Source organism: Talpa europaea (genome assembly GCF_964194135.1).
Source record: "Talpa europaea genome assembly, chromosome: 9".
Classification (NCBI taxonomy): Eukaryota; Metazoa; Chordata; class Mammalia; order Eulipotyphla; family Talpidae; genus Talpa; species Talpa europaea.
The window spans coordinates 14,672,615-14,694,708 of NC_140076.1; the positions used below are offsets into that span (position 1 = coordinate 14,672,615).

At 57.2% G+C, this 22,094-nt stretch overlaps 2 protein-coding genes across 3 annotated transcripts; one reads left to right on the top strand and one right to left on the bottom strand.

The window, feature by feature from the left end:
* Positions 1-648: 648 nt before the first annotated feature.
* Positions 649-12,346, top strand: EXTL1 (exostosin like glycosyltransferase 1; the record flags this gene model as incomplete). Of its 2 annotated transcripts, none has more annotated exons than XM_084241866.1 (11): positions 649-1,421; positions 6,321-6,411; positions 6,714-6,821; positions 7,591-7,710; positions 8,278-8,410; positions 8,609-8,715; positions 9,458-9,547; positions 10,279-10,365; positions 10,696-10,856; positions 11,806-11,977; positions 12,125-12,346. In XM_084241866.1, the coding sequence occupies 11 exons, from the start codon at positions 649-651 to the stop codon at positions 12,305-12,307; spliced, it is 2,025 nt and encodes a 674-aa protein (XP_084097992.1). In that variant the 3' UTR covers positions 12,308-12,346. The 2 variants fall into 2 exon arrangements, with proteins under 2 accessions (XP_084097992.1, XP_084097993.1); XM_084241867.1 differs by having other exon boundaries at positions 11,806-11,974.
* A 3,224-nt stretch (positions 12,347-15,570) lies between these two features.
* Positions 15,571-21,575, bottom strand: SLC30A2 (solute carrier family 30 member 2; the record flags this gene model as incomplete). Its single annotated transcript, XM_084242010.1, has 8 exons — positions 15,571-15,716; positions 16,179-16,313; positions 17,135-17,240; positions 17,982-18,135; positions 18,896-19,049; positions 19,740-19,886; positions 20,748-20,968; positions 21,526-21,575. 8 exons carry the CDS (start codon positions 21,573-21,575, stop codon positions 15,571-15,573), a joined length of 1,113 nt encoding a protein of 370 aa, XP_084098136.1.
* Positions 21,576-22,094: the final 519 nt, after the last annotated feature.

Genomic DNA, 22,094 nt, shown 5'->3' on the forward strand with positions numbered 1-22,094 from the left:
TAGGAGAGGACCACAACCCAGATCCCTCCTGGGGCTACCCACACAGGGGGAGCATCCAGGCCTTGACCTCAGCTGACCCTGATAGCCTAGATGGGGTGCAAGGTCTAATTTTAGCTAGAGTTCCAGGGCCCAAGTCCAGGAGTAGCCAGGGGACACCAGGGCTGCTCAGGGGTAGCTCAGGCAGGGGACAGACTGGGGAGACCAGACCTGCTTCCTTCCAGCCTTGCACCCTGGCCAAGCCCTGATGAGTCCCCCATGGCCTGGCACACGACCCTCCCTTCTGTTGAGGGGAAATTCAGGAGGTGCAGCCAGGAGGGCAGAAGGACACGGCCTTGCAGTCCTGACAGGGGTTGCATCAGCCTGAGAGGGCCCCAGAAGCAGAGCCCCTGCTGAGAGCAAAGGTTGACTTGTCCAAAGGCCGAGGAAGCAGAGTTCGGACCACAGGAGGACAAGGCCAGAAAGCTGGGTCTCCCGACCTCCTCATGCCTGACCAGCTTGACCTTACACCGGCAGCCCGCTCTCCACGGCCTCAGCCTTCCTATCTGTACAATGAGGACGCTGAACTAGAAGGTCCATTGCAGCTCTAGCAACCCACCCTCAGGCCCCCCACTCTTCTGGCTTTCCCCAGGCCTGGCTGCAAGTGGCCACATGCAGTTGTGCAGAAGAAAGTCCCTCTGGCTGGCACTGTTGGCCTCCTGGCTCCTTGTCCTCCTGAGAGTCCTGCCACTCCTTCTTCACCTGGCAGTGCCTGCCAGACCTCGGCCAGAGGCCCCGAAAGGCTGGCCCCACTGGTTGGATGCTGAGTTCCTACAGAGCTTCTCCCAGCCTGGGGAGCTCCTGGAAGATGCCCCTCGACCGCCTCTGGCCCCCCACAGTGGCAGCTGTGACTGGGGAGTTTGCTTTGACTCCTCCAAGTGCAGGGGCGGTGGCCTCAAGGTATTCGCTTACCCGGCGACTGGACAGAGCTCGGAGACTCACCGCAGGATCCTGGCTTCCATCGAGGGCTCCCGATACCACACATTCAGCCCTGCCGAGGCCTGCCTCTTCCTCCTCCTCAGTCTGGACACCCCGGCTGGAGATTGCAGCCTGGTGCCCCCCCAGTGGAATGGGGGCAGGAACCATCTGGTCCTCAGTCTCCAGTCAGCCCCCTGTTCCCAGACCTTCCGGCTGGGACAGGCAATGGTGGCTGAGGCCAGCCCGGCAATGGACACCTTCCGGCCGGGCTTCGACGTGGCCCTCCCGCTTCTCCCTGCAGCCCACCCGTGGCGAGGCAGGGCTCCTGGCCAGCTGCGACAGCACAGCCCCCAGCCCGGGGTGGCCCTGCTAGCCCTGGCAGAAGAGAGGGGCGGGTGGCGTGTAGCAGGCAGCGACTCTGCCTGCCCCTGGGATGGGCGCTGTGAACGGAACCCTGGATCTGAGCAGTAAGTGGACCTTTCCCCTTGGGGGCTGGTGGGCAGGGTCTGTGATGGGAGAGAGCCCAGGGTCCGGGGAAGAGGTCAGGACCAAGATGGGAGGGCTTGCTGGCCCTGGCAAACTTAGGCCTCTGCTGCAGCAGGGGGAGTCAGGTAGCAAAGAATGCTACCCCCCAAGGGGGTGATTTGCCTCAAGGGGTGTCCAAGGCAGGTTGGGGTGTCCCCCAAGAGGACTCCCTCCTACTCACTCTGGCTAACTTCAACCCCTCCTTCCCTGATATTTTATCTGACATGGACTTCGCTAGTGTTTGCTCTGTGCTGAATAGTGGGTCTAATAAAATAATACTAATTGCTGCCATTTAAGTGTCTGCGTACCAGACACTGACGCTTAGCGAGGTTAGGAACTTGTCTGAGGACACCCATCCAGTCTTTCAAGCCGGAATTGCCTGTCTCTGAGGTCAGCATTAGAGTGTTGAGATTTAAGCAAGGGGGTTAGACATCACATGCCTCAGAGCGGCCATGGAGATTAATAACTGGTCACAGATGAAAGGTGCTTCTCTGTCTACTTTTGGGGATAAACCTCTCCAAGAAACAGGCTTTGGTTACAGCAAATACAAATTAGGTCAAAAGAACGTCCCAGCAGTGAGAGTCCTGGATAGACCCATAGACAAGGGCTTGGAGAGCTTATTCATGCGCCGGGGCTAGTTGGGGTCACATGCTTCAGGTGGTAAAGTAGGTACCCCTTAAGTACCCTTGCCCCTCTCACCCCCAGGAGGCCAGCATTATCCAAGACTGGCTGGACAGGCAGGGAGGAAAGTCCTTTTGAGGTTGTCCAGGGCCTCTGAGGCGGAAGGATCCCCATCATTCCCCAGGCTGACCTGACTTGGAACCTGTCACTTTGGAATCCTTGCCTGGCTCCCTCCCCTGGGCATCTCCCCATATTCTGCTAGAACAACATGGGCTATTCTGAGCTCCCCTTCCCCCGAGGAATTCTTCACCTGGCCAAGTTCCATTTTTGCCTCTGCTTGGGGCTTCTGGGGCTTCTCTCAATCAAAGGGCTCTTGTGGGAATGGGATCCTGTACCTCCTGAAGGCACATGGCCTCCAGGGACCCCCGCCAGGGGGTGAGAATGGAATTGCCCTGTCACCCCCTTGCAGTACCCTCCATGCTCACAGTCACCAGGGGATCCCCCCAGGCACCTCAAGTTCAGAACTCAGGCAGAGCTCACCTTAGGAGACACTTCTCTGTTCACCAGGCCTCGTCTCCTTTTCTAACCAGGCACTTAGCTATTCTTGCCTCTTAAGTTATTGCTAATGGCGGTTGGTGATGGGTGAATCTGAAAGCTTTTTCAGCCTGAACTCCTTTGAGAAACTGAGAGTTAGGGAGCTGCCCGCTTAGGAAGGTGCTTACTAAGTGTTTACTGATGGATCCAAAATTGGCAGAACAGCCCAGGTTTTCTAATCCACATGGCCACCCTCTGAGTAGCATTTTTGATAAGTTAATTTCCCAGGTATGATGCTTAGCAGCTTCTAATTGTCCTCTGAACTTCAAGACCTTCAGACTTTGGCCTCTGCTGGTGGGGAAGTTTGAGCCTCAGTTTCCCTAAAGTGCCTGGCAGCTGCCTGAGCCAGCCAAGCAGATCAGGGATGGAGTGAGAGAAGCCTTATGCCACAGGGCCAGCCCCCAACCCCCAAGGTGGCCTGAATAAACAAGTGCTGGCCAGAGAAAGAGGCAATTCACAGGCCCTGCTGTGCCACATTCACTCAGCGGGTCTGAGGGGGGAGGGGCGAGGCTGACACTGCGGGAGGCGCCCAGGCCCAGGTGTAGGACCAGCTTTACAGCAGCAAGCTCCCTTCAGGGGAGAGGTCATTCCTATTTCAGGGAACAGGAAACTGAGGCTCGAGGGCCTCGGTTTGGGCCTTTGGTGACAAGCTCCATCTTCACCACGGCCCCCTCACGGTTCTAACCGGGCACTGGGATGGAGCAAAGTTGGCTCCAAAGCCCATGTTTTTCTACCTTCATTGAATGGTCTCCTGTGGCTTTGGAATCAGCCTCCACCCATTTAAATTGCTATTTATTTATTTTTATGAATAGCGAATTCATTCACTGGGTACAACATTCCAAAGGTATAAAGGGTCTACAGTAAAGTCTCGCTCCCACCCCCTCTGGCCACCCAGTTTTCCTTCCTGGAGCTCAATACTCTTTCCAGTTTCTCGGGTGTCTTTTCTGAGAGACTGTGTGTGTGCAAGCTGCGTGGGGATAATTCTGCTCTCCTGTTTGTTTGTTTTTTTACATAAATTCAAGGCATGCTTCAACCCCCCCCCCCCCCCCCCCCCCCGCCCATCTCCTCTGGGCACAGGAGGCACAAGGACCCGTGGTACTTGAAATGGAAAACATGTTTCTGTCTTAGGATAGAAAATGTGAGAATATTTTCTTTGAAAATCAGAAGAAATGAACTTTTAGGTAAAAGAGAATGTCTTACCGGGCCTCCCCGGTGGCGCAGCGGTTGGGCGCTGGGTTGCGAAACTGCGCGCGGCCTCTGCGGCGCCGGTTCGATCCCCGGCTGCTCCCCGGCCACCGGAGGAGGGTCCCACATGGCGTGCAGACCTCTCCTGCCGCCCGCTGCTCCCCTCAGCAGTGTACTTCGGTCCTTCTGCCTGCTCTGCTTCCCGCTCTGGCTCTGGTGAATTCTCTCACCCTCCCGCGCTTCTGACTGTACCCAGTGCATGTATAAACAAAACAAACAAACAAACCAGCAAACAAATAAATAAAGCATGCCTCTATAAAAAAAAAAAAGAGAATGTCTTACCATAAATGTGAATATGTTCACTTTCATGGCAACAGTTATCAGGTATATTTTTTAACATTTTAGTGGGGAGGGGCATGAAGCCCCAAGTGCCGAAGGCACAGGGAGTCACGGTGGGGCCCTGGGTAGAGCCACACTGATTCCTTTCTCAGAAACCAAGACCCGGAGGTGCTGGCCTGTGGCCCACCCCTTACAGGGTCACAGAGCCCCAGAAATTCATCAGCAGTTACCATAATGTCCCCTCGATAATGCAATCTCACGCACACTCAGGTGCTCTTCTAGCCTCTGCTTGTTTGCCTGTACTCATGGGGAACTCACCACCTCCCAAGACCACCCACTGGTTACTCCCAGCCAGCTTCATTACTAGAATTTGTGCCGAAATAGACCTTTCAGCTCAGTGGTCTTCAGTCCTCTAGTGCGCACTGACCAATCACTCATTTAGCACCCACTAAGTGCCCATTCTCTGCCAGGCCCTGGGCACACTGAGATGGGTACCCCTGCCCTCAAATAGCTGTCTTAGAGAAGAAAGTCACTGGTTATGACACACTGTTAGAGAGAGGCCCCGTAAACTACCGGCCTGGCCCCTCCACATCAGAACTATGTGACCTCTTTAGGCCTCAAGTTCTTCTTCGTAAAATGGAACATTCACAGTCTGTATGGTTCTAAAACACAGTGCCTAGAACAAAGTGTGTGCTCAGTAAAGGTGAGCCTGGCTCATTACTATCACAGTGCATACCGGGACTGTGGGAACAGAGAGCAGGGGCCATTTCTGAAAAGATCAAGAGGGCTTCCCGAAGGAGGTAATGTTTGAGCTCAGACACTAACACTGAGTAGGCGGAATTCCTGCAAGGCAGGAAGGGGTAGTCTAGGTAGAGGGAGAAGGACATACAAAGCCACAGAGGGGGGAATAATGCAGATTAATGAGGACTGAGGGGTGCAGGTATTGAGCAGTCTTGTGTCTGAAGCCTTAGACTTTGGGGTTTTCAGTCTCTTTGGAGACTGAGGACCATCGATATGGCTTTTAATGAGGTAGAGCTTGTCTTATTTATCTTGTGGCTTCCTCCAGGGGCAGCCTAGTAGACTCCTGAGCACTGAAGAAGGCAGGAGTCCTCTGGGAGAGCCCCTGAGTGGCAGTCTGGAGAGGTTCGAATAACCCAGGGAGAGGAGTTAATCACATATTGGTTATAGTTCCAGCTCTAATCCAACCCTGCCTGTGACCTGAGCCAGTCCTTGGGTTTCTCTGAGACTCAGTCTTCCCATCTGTTTAGTAGGGTTGGTCCAAAGGCTATAAATCCTCACAGGTTTGTTTCATGAAGGTTCAGACTCAGGACCACAAGGCTGTAGCTGAAGAGGGTCCGGGGATCCTCTGGGCCCTGTTCACCACCATTCTCAGGCCTGTGAGCCCTGGAGTCTTGGGTTCCTATATCCCAGCTGGGTCATGGGCCCTGGTTCCCTGAATGGGCAGTGTCTCAGGGAGGGAGCGCTGAGGAGGCTGTGACTCCTGCTCCGCCCCACACACAGGCACAGCAGCCTGAGTGTGGCCCTGGGGCTGAGGGAGGAGATGGGAAGAACAGAGGAGGCCTGTCCTGTGGAGGGAGCCTCTGGGCAGCAGTTCCTGTGTGGTTCCAGGCCGGGGGGCCAGCCCACCTCATGACAAAGGAGGCTTTCATGGCCTGGGCTCTCAGAAGGGAGGTAGGGAGGCGGGCAGGGCATGGAGACCACTCAGGTGAGGGGTGTCCAAGGGTCTGTGTGTGGCAGAGGGATGGGCCTTGGAAACATCCAGTCCCACCACCTCCATTTTGCACATGAGGAAACCCAAGTCCAGAGAAGAGAAGGGAGGGGTCTAGACCATCCCCCAGGGCAGAGGCAGAGCTCAAACCCAGACTGTGGGCGAGGACTGGTGTGATGCCTCCATTTGTGTTAGCATGCCAGTGTGCGGCTGCACAGTGTTAGCACGCCAACACGCTGGTGGGTGTGCACATGGGGAAGGTGAGTGTGCTGGGGGCTGGGAGGGCAGCTATCAAGAGCCCCCTATCAAGAGTGGGGGCAGGGGAGATTGCCTTAGGCCTCATGTGTTGGGACCCCCACCTGTGCCTCCCTAGGACCCAGCCTGGGGCAACGCTGCCCAATGCCACCTTTTGCCTCATCCCTGGCCACCGTCCTGATGCCTCGCGCTTCTTCCAAGCCCTGAAGGTACAACCCCAACTTGGGCACGACCCCACACACACACTCCCGAGCTGGCAGGGGGTGCTCTGGGCCCAGGGGAAGGGGCAGGGAGCTCTCACTCCTATGTTCTGGGACTCAGGTGTGCCTATGGCCACATTCACCACACCCTCTGCAGAATAACTGCCCCCCACAAAAAAAGCCCCACTTTTCTCTCCTCTCTAACGCTTGTCCCCAACAGCAGCAGTTGCTGACTTGGAATTGGGAGGTGGGTGAGTATGTGCAGGTGGAACTGGGTTCCCCAGTGGCCCCCCTAATGCCCCCTCCCCCAGGCTGGCTGCATCCCTGTGCTGCTCAGCCCTCGCTGGGTGCTGCCCTTCTCCGAGGTCATTGATTGGACTAAGGCGGCCATCGTAGCTGACGAGAGGCTCCCACTTCAGGTAGCTCAGGGCCCTGCCCATGGGGTGGGACTGGACCCGGGACATGGGAGGGACCCTAGGATCCTGGTCCCCACGCTGGCCTCAGTCCACCATGGATCATATTGATGGATTTGCCCTCAGCCAAGCCTGCTCTCTGGGACTCCTGTGGGATGAGATGGGGCAGACACTCCCAAGGCCTCTGAGGAAATCCCAAGCCTCTTTCAGCCTCAGTTGACCCATCTGTAAAATGGGATGTTAGACTAGATTATTTCCACAGGTCCAGCTCCATTGGCCCATGACTGCGTAAAGACCCGATTTAAAGGAAATCTACAAGAAATGGAAAATCTGAGCGTCTCCATGGGACTTGGGGTGGGAAAGCAAAATGCACAGTGACTTTTCCATCAGATGAAACTAATTTTGCCCAGCTCTGAAAAGCATATGTGAGCCCTGAGTCCTCAGAGAAGTGAGAACGGTAGCAATAGCACCATTTCCCAAGCCTCCAGTGTGAATCATCTAACAATCCTCACAACCATCCTCAGAAACAGGTGGTTATTAACCCCACTGGACAGGTGAGGAAACACTCAGAGAGGTTAAGTGGCTTGTCCACGGGCACACAATTACTAAGTGTACTTAAACCCAGCTTTGTGTGACCCTTGCACTCTTGATTTTTAGATTACCTGGGTCTTGACTGTGGTGGCTACTGCTAACTCATTCGGAGAACCATGGGAAGAGAGTCTGTCAGGGCCTGACAAGGCCCCATGCCCTCGCCTTCTCTCCCTCTCTGCCCCAGGTCCTGGCTGCCCTCCAGGAGATGCCCCCCGCACGAGTCCTTGCCTTGCGTCAGCAGACCCAGTTTCTATGGGATGCCTACTTCTCCTCAGTGGAGAAGGTCATCTATACCACTCTGGAGGTGAGGGGGACTCACCTGGGGGATTCCTGCCTCATCCCCATTCCCTCTCCACACCACTGTCTCGGGATACCTCCCCTGCCCAGGTGTTTGAGCCCCCCGCACCCAGACGCTTCTGGGATGAATCTGAGTCTTGGCTCTGATCTCTTGGGCAAGTCCCTTCTCCAATCTTGGCCTCAGTTTCCCTATCTGTAGAGGTTCAGCTATGGTTAATTGATTTTAAAGCATGTGCCAACTCTAGTAGACAAGCAATGACTGCGGGTGGGAGTGGGGGGTGACCAGGAGGAGGGTGCTATGTTAAGAGAGATTCTGAGTCCAGAAAAATGTCATGACCTGGTAGTGATGTCTGCCCTGAGTAAAGGAGAGGCAGCAAGCTCATCACCACCTGCACCTGGACGCCTCCCTGAGCGCCGTCTGCTCTGGACTTCAGCATCTGAACCTGCTGTCCCCTGCAGCTGCCACACTGTGTGCCAGAGGGGGGGGTGTGGGGCTGCACCAGGACCTCACTTCCCCAGACCCCACCAACCGCCCCGCTGCCGCTCCTCTGCACAGCCCGCTCTCACTTCACAGGTTATTCAGAACCGGGTCTTTGGAACTACTGCTCACGCATCGCTGCTGTGGAACACCCCCCCTGGGGCACTCCTGGCCCTGCCCACTTTTTCTACAAGCCCCTCAGACTTCCCCTTCTACTACCGACAACACGGTATGCCCTGGGGTTTGGACGACTTAAAGTTCCCTCCTCAACTCTCCCAAGTCTGCCCTTGCTTCAATCCCGAGAGCTCCACCAAGACCCTCCCCAAGTCTCCATTATCTTTCCTGACTCCTGGGGTCCCTGACTCATGTCATTCTCCAGTGTGTTCTGTCCCCTCCCACCCTAATAGCCTGTGTCTCATTCCCTCAGGCTCTCACCCTGGAGGCAGGTTCAGCGCCCTGATCTGGGTGGGGGCCCTAAGCCAGCCCCCGCTGAAGCTCATCCAGGCGGTGGCAGGCTCCCAACACTGTGCCCAGGTCTGCCCCCTTACCAGCTGGGATCCAGGGTGGGGCAAGGGACAGGGCAGGGCTCCTGAAGACATCTACACCCCAAGGATAACCAGGCAGTTTGGGGGGAGGCCCCGGGAGGGTATTCAAATGCCCTTGCTGCCTTCCTCTGTTATGTCCCAACCTCCACATTCCTTTACCCCATCCCCATTCCTCCTTCCCTCATGGAACTAAAGCCACCTCACAAAACAGGTGCCTCAAAGGAAGGCTAGAAAAGTAAACATTCATTCATTCATTCATTCACCCAGCAGTCATTTCTGAGCACCAGGCCCTGAGTATGCAGAGAAAAAGCAGGAAAGGATTTTGCCCTGGGCTTCAGCTGAAGTTCACAGCTCTTGACATACAGACTGAAATCTCACTTCCAGAGAAGCCAGGGAGACTCAGGGCACAGACAGAGTGACTCCAAAGATTGAGCTGGGGTTGGGGGTTATAAAGGAACAGATAAATCTTCAAGAAATGGGGACAGGGTATGGGGTCAGGGCCCGAGCTAGGAGTGAGTGTAACGGACTCTTGAGTTCCAAAGCCGTAGGCACTACCTCCATACCACTGCAATTCCTGCCGTCCAGAAGCCCAGAGGCAAGAAGAGGGCAGCAATGAAAGGACCTTGGATCCAACTAAGCTTTCCTCCATACTCACCTATCAGCTGCTCTCCCATATTTCCACCCGCCCCCCTTCTGCCCCAGACCTCAGGAACACCCCCTTTTCCTCCTAGATCTTGGTTCTCTGGGGCAGCGAGAGCCCACCCCCACCCAGGTGGCCCAAGACATCAGTGCCCTTGACAGTCATTGATGCTCACAGGAAGGTAAGGGGTGGGGAGGGGCATGGGAGGGCTGGACTTGGTCCCTGAATGCTGGGAACTGGGGAGGGCACACAGTGGGTGCTTTACTTGGGTCTGAGTCAAAGCTGGACTTAAAGTAGGGTCTGAAGAAATCAGAGTGAGTTTTGGCTACGGTCTAATAGAAATGGTTCTCTTCCACCCCTAGCCCTTGTGCACTGTGCTGCCAGAGAGCTGCAGTGTTATGGCATGAGGGAAGGTGGGCGGGTGTACGTTGGGTGTCTCAGATGAAGAACAGAAGAGAAACTTGAGATCTTGAGGAAACAGGCACAGATGGCAACACATTGAGCCAGAAAGGGGCGACCTGGAAGAATCCGCATTGGTGTGCGCACACGCTGGCCGTGTGTGTCTCTGCACAACCCCTTTCTCTCTGCACCAGTTTCTTTAAAACAAAGGATGTTTGACGACCGGCAGCCCCTCTCAACATTGAGAAGAGCATCTAGTGTGACAGTAGAGGAGTCCTGAGCCATCGGCACTGGAATCACCCCTAGGGACCCACTGCCCCCTTTTACCAAATGGGGACCTGAAGTCCAGAGAGACACATGTCCCCCACTGTGAGCTCTGGGCAGGCTTGCTCTGTAACTGCCCCTCCTGCACACCATCCCGCAGGGGGTCCAACTTAGCTGATACTTAGATACCCACTGGGGAGCCGAGGGATGGCCCCACAACTGAGGTGTCCGCTCCCCCTTACCCTGCAGGCCAGCAACCGCTTCTTCCCCTACAGTGCCATCAGCACCAACGCCATCCTCAGCCTCGACGCCCACAGCAGTTTTTCCACAAGTGAGGTGAGGACTGGGCCCAAGAAGAGCCCACGTGAGTAGGGACAGGTTCCTAGAACTGGGGGGGACCAGAGGTCAAGCCCCCTCTTTTTGAAATCACCCCAGCAAGCCAATCAGCCTCCTCCTTCGAAATCTAATAGCAGTTCTCACAGACTCTCTTGAAAGCCTTGCTTTTATGGCTACCAGCTGGAAAAGTTCCCCTAAGCATCCCCTGGGAAGGTTCATGATCAACCTCTCCCTTGAGTCCCCTCAGCTGATGGGCCTTGCCCCCGTATCTCTGGAAGTTCCTGGCTGGCCGGAAGTCCTTCCTCAGACCTCACTTAAATATCTCCCCAGGTGGACTTCGCTTTTGTGGTGTGGCAGAGCTTCCCGGAGCGGATGGTGGGCTTTCTGACCTGGAGCCACTTCTGGGACGAGGCTCGGGATGGCTGGGCCTACACTGCAGAGAAGACCAACGAGTTCTCCATGGTGCTCACCTCAGCTGCCTTCTACCATCGGTACAGATGGTAGCCCGGGCCTGGGGTCAGAAGCCAGAGAACCCCTCGTTGAATCAGGACCAGGATAACCTGGGAGTGAAAAATGCCTAAAGCTGAGATCCGGGTTCAAGGCCCAGATCTGCCGCTTCCTAGTGTGTGATTGTCTCCTTGCCTCTCTTGAGGCTTAGCGTCCTCGTCTGTAAAATGTGGCAGGTAGTCAAATGAGAAAACCATCCTTAGCCCCTGGTGCACAGATGGGTGTGCCCTCCTGCTCAGAACCGGATTATTTTAAGTAGAGCCGTGCAGAGGGCACGGGCAGTGTTGGGCGGGGGAGGTGAGAAGACAATGGCCTTGAAGCTTTATAAATGTGTGTGATGGGCCAGAGTTTGTCCCAGAGCTTCCAGAAGCTCTGAGGCAACCTAGTCCTGGGGCAGGGAGTGAATTCTGGAGGGATGCTTCAGAGGGGTTCCTAGACATGTATAGACCAAGATGTGTAAACTGGCACCTCTTAGAGATTTATCCAGGGGCTCTGCAAGGGATTCTTGGTAAAGTGAAAAACACCTCTGTTGACAGGGTGGGGCCAGGTTGCTCTGAAGCTGGGGGCAGGGCTCAGGTGGGGGTGAAACTCTCCTTGAGCTGCATCAGCCTGGTTAATCCACAGCCTTCTTGAAGATGGTCTCTGGGCTGCCATATTTTGATGACCTTGGTACCAGCTAATCCTCCTATCTGGCCCAGTTAGACCCCAGATCCCAGGGGTGGGGACTCAGGATGGTCAGAGAGTACACCCCTGGCTGCAGACCAGCCACAGGGCACAGAACAGTGCGGGCTAATTGTACTTGGGGCTGGAACTCTGAGGTGGGCAGGGCTTTGGAAAGGATTGGGATCAAAGGTAGTGAGGTCAGGAAGGAGAAGAATGGGCCTGAGGGGTGAATTCGGCTGCAGCCTCTCCCTATCCTGCTCTCTTGCCCAGGTATTACCACACCCTCTTCACCCACTCCCTGCCCAAGGCTCTGAGGACCCTGGCGGATGAGGTGCCCTTCTGCGTGGACGTCGTGATGAACTGCCTCGTAGCAGCAGTCACCAAGCTGCCACCTATCAAGGTGCCCTATGGGAAGCAGCACCAGGAGGCCAGACCCCTAGCGGTGAGGATGGAGGCCCAGGGCGGCGCTGGCTGGGAGCTGGAGGGAGGGCTCCTCTCCTAGTCTAATCCAAGTCCTTTTTGCGGCGGGGGTAGGGATGAGGGGCTGGGGGGTCGCAGACCACCAACCGCCTTTCCCTCCCGCTCCCAGGCGCCCGGCGACGCAGAGCCCTGGCGGGAGCCGCAGCCCGCCGCCCACGACTGCATCAACCGCACGGCGGCAGGGTTCGGCTACATGCCCCTGGTGTCCTCGCGCCTGCGCCTGGACCCGGTGCTCTTCAAGGACCCGGTGTCGGTGCTGCGCAAGCGGTACCGCGGCCTGGAGAGGCCCTAGGAGGGGCCCGCGGAGACCCGGGCCTGGTCGCGCCCCGGCCGCCGGGGGGTGGGGGCGGGGCCACGCGGAGACCCAATCAAGGCGGCCAGTTACTGACACGTCAGACTGAGATAGGCCAATCACGGAGCGAGCGCCCGGAGGGGGCGGGGCTCCTCCCGCTTCCCACGCGGCGGCGGGTGACAGCTGCGGGCGTGCGGCCCCGCCCCGCCCCGCGCCTCTGCCCCGCTTCGGGGTCCCCGCTCTGCGCGCCGCGCCGACGCCACCTTGGCTTTCAGCTTCTCGCCGCCCCGGGGGCTTGCCCGAGCCCCGTCTCCGCGCTCGGTGGGTTCGGTCCTGGCACCGCTCCTACTGCCTTGCAGGACGGGCGCGAGAGCCCCGGGGGTCTCTGACCCGGCCAGTGGCCGCCGGTGTTCGACGAGCAGAGACGGGGACGCGAGCGTGGCGGGCCAGACACCGACGGTAGCAGGCAGGACCCCGCCTCCCTCCCTCCCCGGGGTCCCTAGCTGCGCGGGAAAGCAGCTGCCCGCAGACACCGGGTTGCCAGGCGCAGTCCTAGGGCCCCGACGATGGAGCAAAGAGGCCCCAGGAAGCCCCAGTTTTAGGGTTTGGTTCCCGACAGCGCGGGGAGAGGAGAAAAGAAAAGGGAGCCAGGCGGTCGGCCCCCGCCGGGCCCGGGCCCGGGCGCGGCCGCGCCTCTGCATTGCCGGCCTGGACCGCTAGAGGCCGGCGCCGCGCCGCGCCCGGAGAGGGGTTGGCGTTGTCAACGCAGACTGCGGCCAAGGAGACTTGGAAGGGTGGCGGTGTGCAGCCAGCGGCCTGAAAGCTGGGGAGGAGGTATAGAAAATAAGCCCCTCCCCTTGGCCCACACGCTTAGGACTGAAGGGGGCACTTCTAAGTAGGTTGGTGGGAGCAGGGGCTGCCCGGAGCTCCCCGGAGCCCGGCGTGTTGTGGAGGAGGGGACCTGGGTTCTCCTGGGTTCATCCACCTGGAACTGGAATTATCACTTCCGAAATAAAGCGCAGTGCCCTTGCCCCCTCAGGCTCAGGCTATAAATACCCCTACAGCAGCTGCATGGGGGGGGGAGAAGGATTGGGGTTCGTCTGGGAGCAAGGACAATTCTGGAGAGGTGGGGGTGGTGGGTCCAGGGTATTGGCTGTTTTCCGGCTTCCACGTCCTGGAAGCTTTGGAAACTCCCAGGACTCTCTCACTGGCAGGAACATGCGGTCTGCCAAGGCCCCTCCAGTGCTTCCCACCCCCATCCCACAGCCTGCCCTCTGGTCCCAGGATGACTCGGGTCCTCCCAGGGGACAGTCACACCCAGGGGTACAGAGATGGAGACATGAGGCAGCTCAGTTCTTGAGGTGAAGGGGGAAAGGGAGTTAAGGAGGAAAGACTGTACGGCCCAGAATCAAAAACAGCTGAGGGTGGGTGAGGAAGCACACAGCTGCAGTCCAGGCAACCTTCCCAGGGGGGGAGGGCGCCCTGCACCAGGCCCTGCCAAGGGAAAGAGACACCTTTCCCCTCCCCAGTCCCAGCTGTGGCACTGAACTGCTTTGGCAAGGCCTTGCCCGTGTGGAGGAGCAAGGGCTCTCACTGTACCAGCATGCAGCCAGAGCAGGGGGAGACCTAGGAGAGTGAGGCAGAAACCCCAGACCTGCTTCGCATTGGCTGTGTGACTTCAGGAAAGTGACCCAACCTTTCTGGGCCTTGGCGTTCTCATCTGTAAATATGAGGAGCACAATGACTGTTCCTTGACCGGAGTATAATATTGGGCATACAGCAGAACTGAGGATCCAGCTTCTGGGGCCTGCCAAGAGCAGCGGGTTGATACCCCAGAGAATGGGGTGGAGTCAAGCATGCCATTCACAGTCTCTCTCTCTCTCTCTCTCTCTCTCTCACACACACACACACACACACACACATTTTCAACACAAATGACTTCCTAGAGATTTTAAGGGGCTGAAGAACCCACTGACCTAGATCACAGGCACCCCAGGTGACAATGCTGAAAAGGCACAAAAAGGTCATTTCACAGATGGACAGAGAGACTCAGAAGGGACAGAGAATGACTGACCCTCCAGGCAGTCAGCACACACTTGCTGCTGCCCCTGGAAGGCGAGGAACCCACCTAGCAAGGCAGCCTCATGCTGCATCTTTTCAGGACGGTGATGATAAAAATAAGCCCTCTTCAGTGAGCACTGGCTGCTGCGCAGCTCTGCTCCAGTCCTCAGACAGCCCTGTAGGTGGGTGTCAGCATGTCCATCTCAGATGAGAATCAGCACAGGAGCAACTGGCCTTGGTCACTCCCTTGTCATGGCAGAGACAGATCACTAGACCAGGCCACCGGATGACTGGGCAAGTTGCCCCTCTAAGCGGCTGGAGAAGGGCTCCCCCTCATCTTATAAACAGCCACTCTTATTTCAGAAAGCCAGTGTCTCCTGCCCCAATTGTATGACCCCTCTTTGTCCTCTGCCCTCAAGTCCTGCGCAGGTGCGGCCGTCCCAGCAATGCAGCTGGCCCTGTGACCTGCAGGACACCACCAGGGCCCAAGAAGTAGCCTGGGGGGCTTGGAGGCTGCTAGGGCACCAGCCAGGCTGAAGGACATCTGTGTGGAGACAGCTCCCTGGGGAGAGTAATGGGAATAGAGGAAACCAGCTCCTTCCTCAAGTACTTGGAAGCCTCCTCCCTCCAGGAACATTTGGTTTATAGCTGAAGTGACTATGGTACAGGTGGAGCTTTGGGTGCCCCCTGGCTTCCCATAGAAGAATGCAGGGTTCTCACAACCCCTCCCCAAGCTCATGGTCTCCTTAAATCATACTGTTAGTGGCTGAGGGAGGAGGCTCTGTTCCCTGACTTCTTTACAGATTCATGAGGCAGAGCCAGACATGCTGAAAATCAAAGGACGCAGCAGGAGAGCGGGTGTCCTCACCCCGCACTGTGCCCCCTACCCAAGGCTGGTGGGAGGACAGCATGAGCTGTGGAGGTCCAAACCCAGCCTCTGGAGAGCCGCCGGTAGCTGGAGGAGCAGGGCCACACTAGTTTTATGCCTGCTGAGTCCTTGTCCTCGGGCTGGCTGTAGTCAGATGGGGGAGGCTGGGAGGGAACCCTGTTCTTTGAGTGGGGCAAGGCTCCTCCACACTGGACATGGGGCAGAGGTCAGGAGAGGACCTGGCTTATAGCACAGTGTCCTGACAGCCTGGGGGACACTCAGTGCTGCTCTCTGCAGGTCCTGCCCATGCCCCAGTTGGCACCTGGCTGGGCAGTCAGTCGGAGGGACCTTGGCACGCCTGACAGTCCTTCATGTCCTCCGAGTAGTCCTCGATCTGGATGGTCATGGTGTGGAAGTGGAATGTCCCCTGCAGGCGGGCGCTGGCTGCCTTCAGCACTGCTTGGGCATCTGCATTCTGAGCTGGGGGCCAGGAGGACACACCAGGAGGCACCAGAAAACCGATTGTTCACTCTTGGGTCTTTCAAACAATGCAGAGCCCAAGTCTCTTAACCACCCCCAGTAGAACAGGATGGGGCACCATGAACGTCAGGAAGCCCCAGATCCCACTCCTGCACCAGGCCATCCTCCACTCCCATCCCTGGCTCAATCCTAAAAGAGTGGAAGCCCAGGCTTTACGCTGAAATCTGCTTTCCTCTGCCACTTAGCAGAAAAAGTCTGGGCAAGTGACCATCACCTCACCCCACCCCCCACCTCACTTTCTGCATCTGGAGATGGGATTGTGGTGATCAAGTGCAATGATGTGCACAGGACATGGGGCCAGGTTCAATGCATGGACCCTGCAAGCATGCCCCTGGACGTGGGGGATGGCCAGCCCTCCTGCTGCCCTCCCCCTCACCCGCCCTAAGTGTCCCAACCACTCACCGATGGCAATGTGGACAGACAGCACAGGCTGGGCCACAGTCAGGGCCCAGATATGCAGGCTGTGTAAGGCTTCCACCCCCTCCACCGATAGCAGCAGATCCCGCACAGCCGTAAAGTCCACACCCTTGGGAGTCCCTGAGGACAGCAGGGACAGAGGCTGAAGGAAACTGCCCCTCCCCCCAGGCTGGCTGCTGCTGCCCATCTGCTCAGAGAAGACCTCCTTGGCCAGCAGATGGGATGCGCCCCTCCCCCCAAAGCGCGCCGTCATACTACCCTCTTCACATGTAACAGGTCTGAAATGATCCTATTTGTTAGTTTCCCATCTGCAACTGGACACTTCTACTGACCTTAAACCAGCCCCTAACTCCAGACTGACCCTGAGCACCCCAGCTCCATTACCCAAGACCCTGGAGTGCAAGAGCCAGTGAACAAGTGTGATTAGTGAGACCATTTGACTACTGAGGGCGCTGGCTGCTCTGGAGCCCCCCGTGACCTCCAAGGGAGGGGCCTCAGAGTGGACTTGGCACTTTGTCCCACCCCACGGTCTCTTGAACTTTCATCTGCAAATGTGCAATGGAAAGCACCATCCTTACCCCTCCCTGCCTGAGGGAAGAGGGTAACTGGAGACTGAGGAGGTATATGGGGAAGAGCTACAGGCCAGGCACTACAGAACCCAACCAGAGCCGCCAGACTAGCCAGAGAGGACATATTCCGGCCCAGAGGGGCCTGGGCAAGGGAAGGAGTATGGGGCGTTTCCAGGAATGGCCACATCTGAAGCCCAGCTTGATGCCAAGGTTGGCCTGGGGCCCCAGGAGGGTCTTCAGCCTCTGCCAGCCTCCAGACCATGGCTCCCTGCCAATGTGCTAGAATCCTCACCCCCCCCATACATACACCCCAACTTAGATTAGAGCTGGAGCGCCCCAAGAGCAAAAAAGGGAAACCAAAGCCCAGGTTACCTTCCATCAGCACCCGGAGCACATCTCTCAGGATGGTCAAGGTTGTCCCCAGGACCAGGATGGAGAAGAGGAAGGTGCAGATGGGGTCTACATACTTATACTCTGGCTGCAGGGAAAGGTGAAGGCAGAGCTGGGGTTCACCACCCAACACTCCAGCTTCCCCTCCCCATTCCAACCCAGCACCAGTCGGGGAGAAGGCACTCTTTTCAGGGTGGGGCATGAGCCTCACCCTGGCACTGCCTCCCAGCTCCCTACCTTTCATTCTGTGTCCAGAAAGCTAGGCAGGACAGACCATGGTTCAGGACAAGGAACAATCTTTTTCTAGCTGCCCTCGCCCAAGGCGCTGTGACATGGACAGAACTGAAAGGAATCTTAGCACCATCTGGTCCAGTGTCCCATTTCATGGATGGGGAAACTAAGGCTCAGTGAGAGCCAGTGATTCACTGCACATGGCATGGCTAGCAGGGTGGAGCCAGCCTTGGGCACCCGGCTCCTTCCACCACACCACTTTGCTGCCATGTGACAGGCAGGCCAGGCTCTGGCAGCGCACAGTGCTGAGTGTGAATCTGGCACCACGACTTACCAGCTAGGGGACACTGAGAATCACAGAATCTTTCTGAACTGCAGGAAACTCATACCCCCCCCCCTTCATAGATGCTGTGAAGATCAGATGTGATGACACTGGTAGGTGTTAGAGAAATAAATGTTCCTTCCTTCTCCCCACTCTTTTGCCCAGAGCTGGAAGGGACCTAGAATCTAGAAAAAGTCCTGAGTAGAGAGGAACCCCAGATACTTTACACTCTCCTGCTCCCCGCATCACCGCCTTCTCTCTGTCCCAGGTTCTGACCTTGAAGTATAAAATATAGGCTGCCACCAGGACGCCTAAGCTCTGCAGAAAGTCTCCGATCACGTGGATAAAGGCAGCTCGGACACTGGGGTTCTGCTGCTGGGTGGCATCGTGGCTGTGCCCGTGGCCAGACTGATGAAGAGCCAACCCCATTCTAAGAAGTGGAGACAAAGCCAGGGATCGTTGAGGTAGCAGGAAGAGGCTTCCCATCAATCAGGTAAAAGCCACCTATAGGGCGCTCCCCTGTGGGGTAAAAATTCCAAACCCCAGACTCCATGCGATCTCTTTGGCCATGTAAGAAACCTGACCCGTGGGGCTTGGTTCAAAGTGCCAGAGGAGAAAATACTCAGTTCTAATGCCAGACTGAATCTGGGCACAAAGATGCCCCAGCACCAGAGCCAGAACAGGAAGGCATTATGGAGGTCATGTCACCAATGGGGAAACTGAGGTCTTAAGAGGGAAGTAGGCAAGGCCATTGAACCAAGAGAGAGAGACCCCAAGCAACACACCCATGCTCTACACAGGTTTTGGCCAGGTACCCCAGTACCCGGGTCATGACCTGGGTGGATAGAACAGACAGCAGGGCTCCCAGGATCTCTAAGAAAGAACCAACCCCCAACAGGACTTGGATTCCGCTGCTAAGGACATCGGCCCCTCCCCATCGGACCTGGAGCCTCCAGGTCATTCCCTGACATGTATTGGGGGGGGAGCGGTGCCATCCCAGAGTTACACATCCCGCTGGCCTTGGCTTGGGCCTAAGACAAGAACCAGGTGTTCCAGGTGCCTGAGCTCAGACCTTAAGGGAAAGGAGTTCCGGTGTCTGCACCCGAGTGCTGTTGGCCTCCTACAGGCACCAGGCACACCAGTGACAAGTGGGAGGAGCAAGGACCCTGGGGAGCCCAGGCCACACTCACATGATGTTCACAGCCACAGCGCAGCCTGATGTGATCAGCATGGTGCCCCCCTCAATCTCATAGTCTCCAGAAATCAGCCGCTCCACTGCCAGGTACACCAGGACGCCGGTCACGACCCAGATGGACAGAACAGACAGCAGTGCTCCCAGGATCTCTAAGAAAGAACCAACCCCCAACACCAGCCTTAGCATGGGGGCCCTGAGGCTGAGGAGATACCCTTCCCTCCAGTCTCCCCTCCACCTGCCACCAAGGTCAGGGCCTGGGTCCCACTGGCCTCTGCTAAAGGTATGACTGCATTGCTGCACCTTATCCACCCACTGCATATCTCAGAGAGTGCCAAGGCTAGAAGGCATTTAAGAAGCCATCTGGCTCAACACTTTTGTGTTACATGTAAAGAAAATAACCTATTAAAATTTAAGCCTAGTGTTCAGGTGGCCAACCGAGGCTTCTAGGAAAGAAGGACCATCTTCCACCAAGAAGAAAATGACAGCACAGCCCAGAGATGAACTGAAGAGGATTATAGTGTATAAACCCTCAAAGGCTTAGCTGACCTATAGTTATGTGCCGTTTATGTCACGGTCACTTGTTCGTGAAGTCTGGCCACTTCGTTTCTTAAGCAGCTGAACCCTCCTTCCCTGCAGACAGGGAGCTCCTGGAGGACAGGGGACCATTGCTTCCCCCACCAGACTGGGAACTCCCAAGGAACAGAGGCCCAAGTTGGCATCTTCCTCCCCCACCTAAGATCCCTCTGGGCCTCACTCACAGATCCACCCATTGCAGCTACCGGAGAACCGTGCTTTTAAATAATCTCTCAGCCCCACTCCAGCCTAACCAGGGCTCTCACCAGCTCGCTGCCAGCCGAAGTTCATGGTCTTGGTGGCTGGCCGAGAGGACATCCAGAGGGAGAAGAGGCTGATGAGCATGCTGGCAAAGTCAGTGAGCAGGTGGGCTGCATCGGTCATGACAGCCAAGCTATGTGCTAGGTACCCACCTGCGGGGGCAGGACAGGGAGGATGGAGCCTGATCAGCTCCCCAAGGGGCCAACTTGCAGACTCTGTGTGTAGCATGGAAACCTGAGCTCTGGAGAAAGACACTCCTCTTCACCTTTAGCAGCATAACCGTGAGCTAAGAGCCTCAACTTCTACTAGAGGTAAAATGTGACACACAACATCTACTTGGAGGATGAATGTGAGGATCAAGTTCAAATGAGGCCTGAAAAGCATAGTAGGCAAATGCTTTTTTTCTAGGCATTCAGGCCTTCCCTAACCTACTAGTTAGGCATGATCATGAGCAAATTACTTAACTTCAACCTGCCTCAGTTTCATCAGCTGAAAAAATAAGGAAAATAACAGCACAGCATATGACAGCATAAGGCTATTGTGAGGATCACATGAGGAAATATGCACAGCAGCCCCCCCTTACACACTGGGGATTTATTCCAACCACCCACCCCAGGAGATGCCTGAAACCACAATAGTGAGAAATCCTATATAGTGGGGTTTTTTCCTATAGATGCATACCCATGCTATTTGAGAGCAAAACATGTAGGTTTTTTCTGTTTATAAATTAGGCAAAGTAAGAAATTAATGATAATTAATAAAATAGAACAATTACAATAATACATGGTAATAAAGGTTCTATGAATGTGGTCTCTATCCCTCCCTCTCCCAAAATATCTTATTTTCCATAATATTTTCTGACCTGGGGTAACCGAAACCAAGGAGAGCAAAGCTTAGGGAAAGGGAGGACTTAGAGTGAGTGTTCAATCAATGGGGCAGCTGGTATTCCTATTACTGGGATCATAGAGGTTCTGCAGGAGCCAATTTCATTTAAATAGCACAAAGGTCCTTACCAACCACTTCCCCAATCATGAACACCAGGCAGATGGCAGAGGCCACACAGAGCTGGCGCCGGGCCCACTTCTTCCTGGGGTCACAGGCACTGCCAGGACCCTTCTGAGCATGGCAGTAATGGTTGCTCTGGGCGGCCAGCTCAATGGCCTGCAAGTTCAGGCCAGGCGCAGGGAGAGGGATCCGGCCAGCCCCTTCCTGCCAGAGGGATTCCGTGTAAGACCTGGCCAGAGAGGAGGGGAGACTCTGAGGTGGGGTAGAGCTTGCTGACGCCAGCCCTATCTCTGCGGCACCTCGGCGTCCCCATGTGTCCACCCCGCACGCCAGCGAAGGAGTGACCAGAAGCCAGGGTTCAGAGGGTGGGGAAATGACCAATCCAGGAGTCTTGGGGCCTGGAGGAGGCAAAGACCTTGAGGAACAGCCAAGGGGCGGGGCCGGTTCAGCGGAGCGCGGAGAAGCAACCGAGCCGACCCGGCTCGCACACTTGGGGACGCAGGGCCTCCCAGGGCGTCCCTGCCTGGGGCAAGGTGCGGGGCGGGGCACGTGGCTCCAGGCACCCGGCTCCCCACCAGCGGGCAGGAGTCAGATTCCGCGCTTAGCCGCGAGGCAGGGACGGTCCCCGTGCCCACACGCCCATCTCCCGGTTCCCTCGCCTCGCGCCACCCCTCCTGCGTGGTCCCGGTTCAAAGCGCCGCCAAGACGAGCCTCTGCCAGAGGACGCGAGAGGAGGCGCGTCTGCCGCCGCTCACATTCCCGCCCTACCCCGGACTCCCGCCTTACCCGGCGCCTGCCCGGGCGTCCAGCAGATGCTGCTTCTCCGTGGTGTCCATGCGCTGGGTCCCGCGAGCCGCGCGCCCCCGCGCTGCCCCGTGCGCCCTGGAGGCTGCGGGCGCCCGCTCACCTGCCGCCCGCTCACCTGCCGCCCGCTCACCTGCCGCCCGCGCTGCCCGCTCCGCCCGCGCCGCCGCGCACCTGCTCCCGCCCGGACGGCGCTCGGCAGCGGCGGGGCCGGCTCGCTGCCCCTCCAGCCCCGGCTCCGCGCGCCGGGCGCACCTGCCAGTCGGCGCTCGCCGCTGCGCCCCGCGGCCTCCCGCTTTATCCACCCCCACCCCCCCACCCCGTGTGAAGCGGCCCGCCGCGCGTCGTGTGCAAAAGCCCGCTGCAAGGGGGGGGGGGCGGGGAGCCGGCTGCAAAGGGCGCCCGGGCGCGGTCCCCCAAGCGCGGACCCCTGCGCCCCCGGGGCGGGAGTTCCCGACCCAGCCTGCGGTGGGAAAACCCAGCCGCCTGCGCCCGGGGCTGTCCGTGCTTGCTGCCACTGAGTCAGGACGGGGCACGCCTGGTGCCCGCAG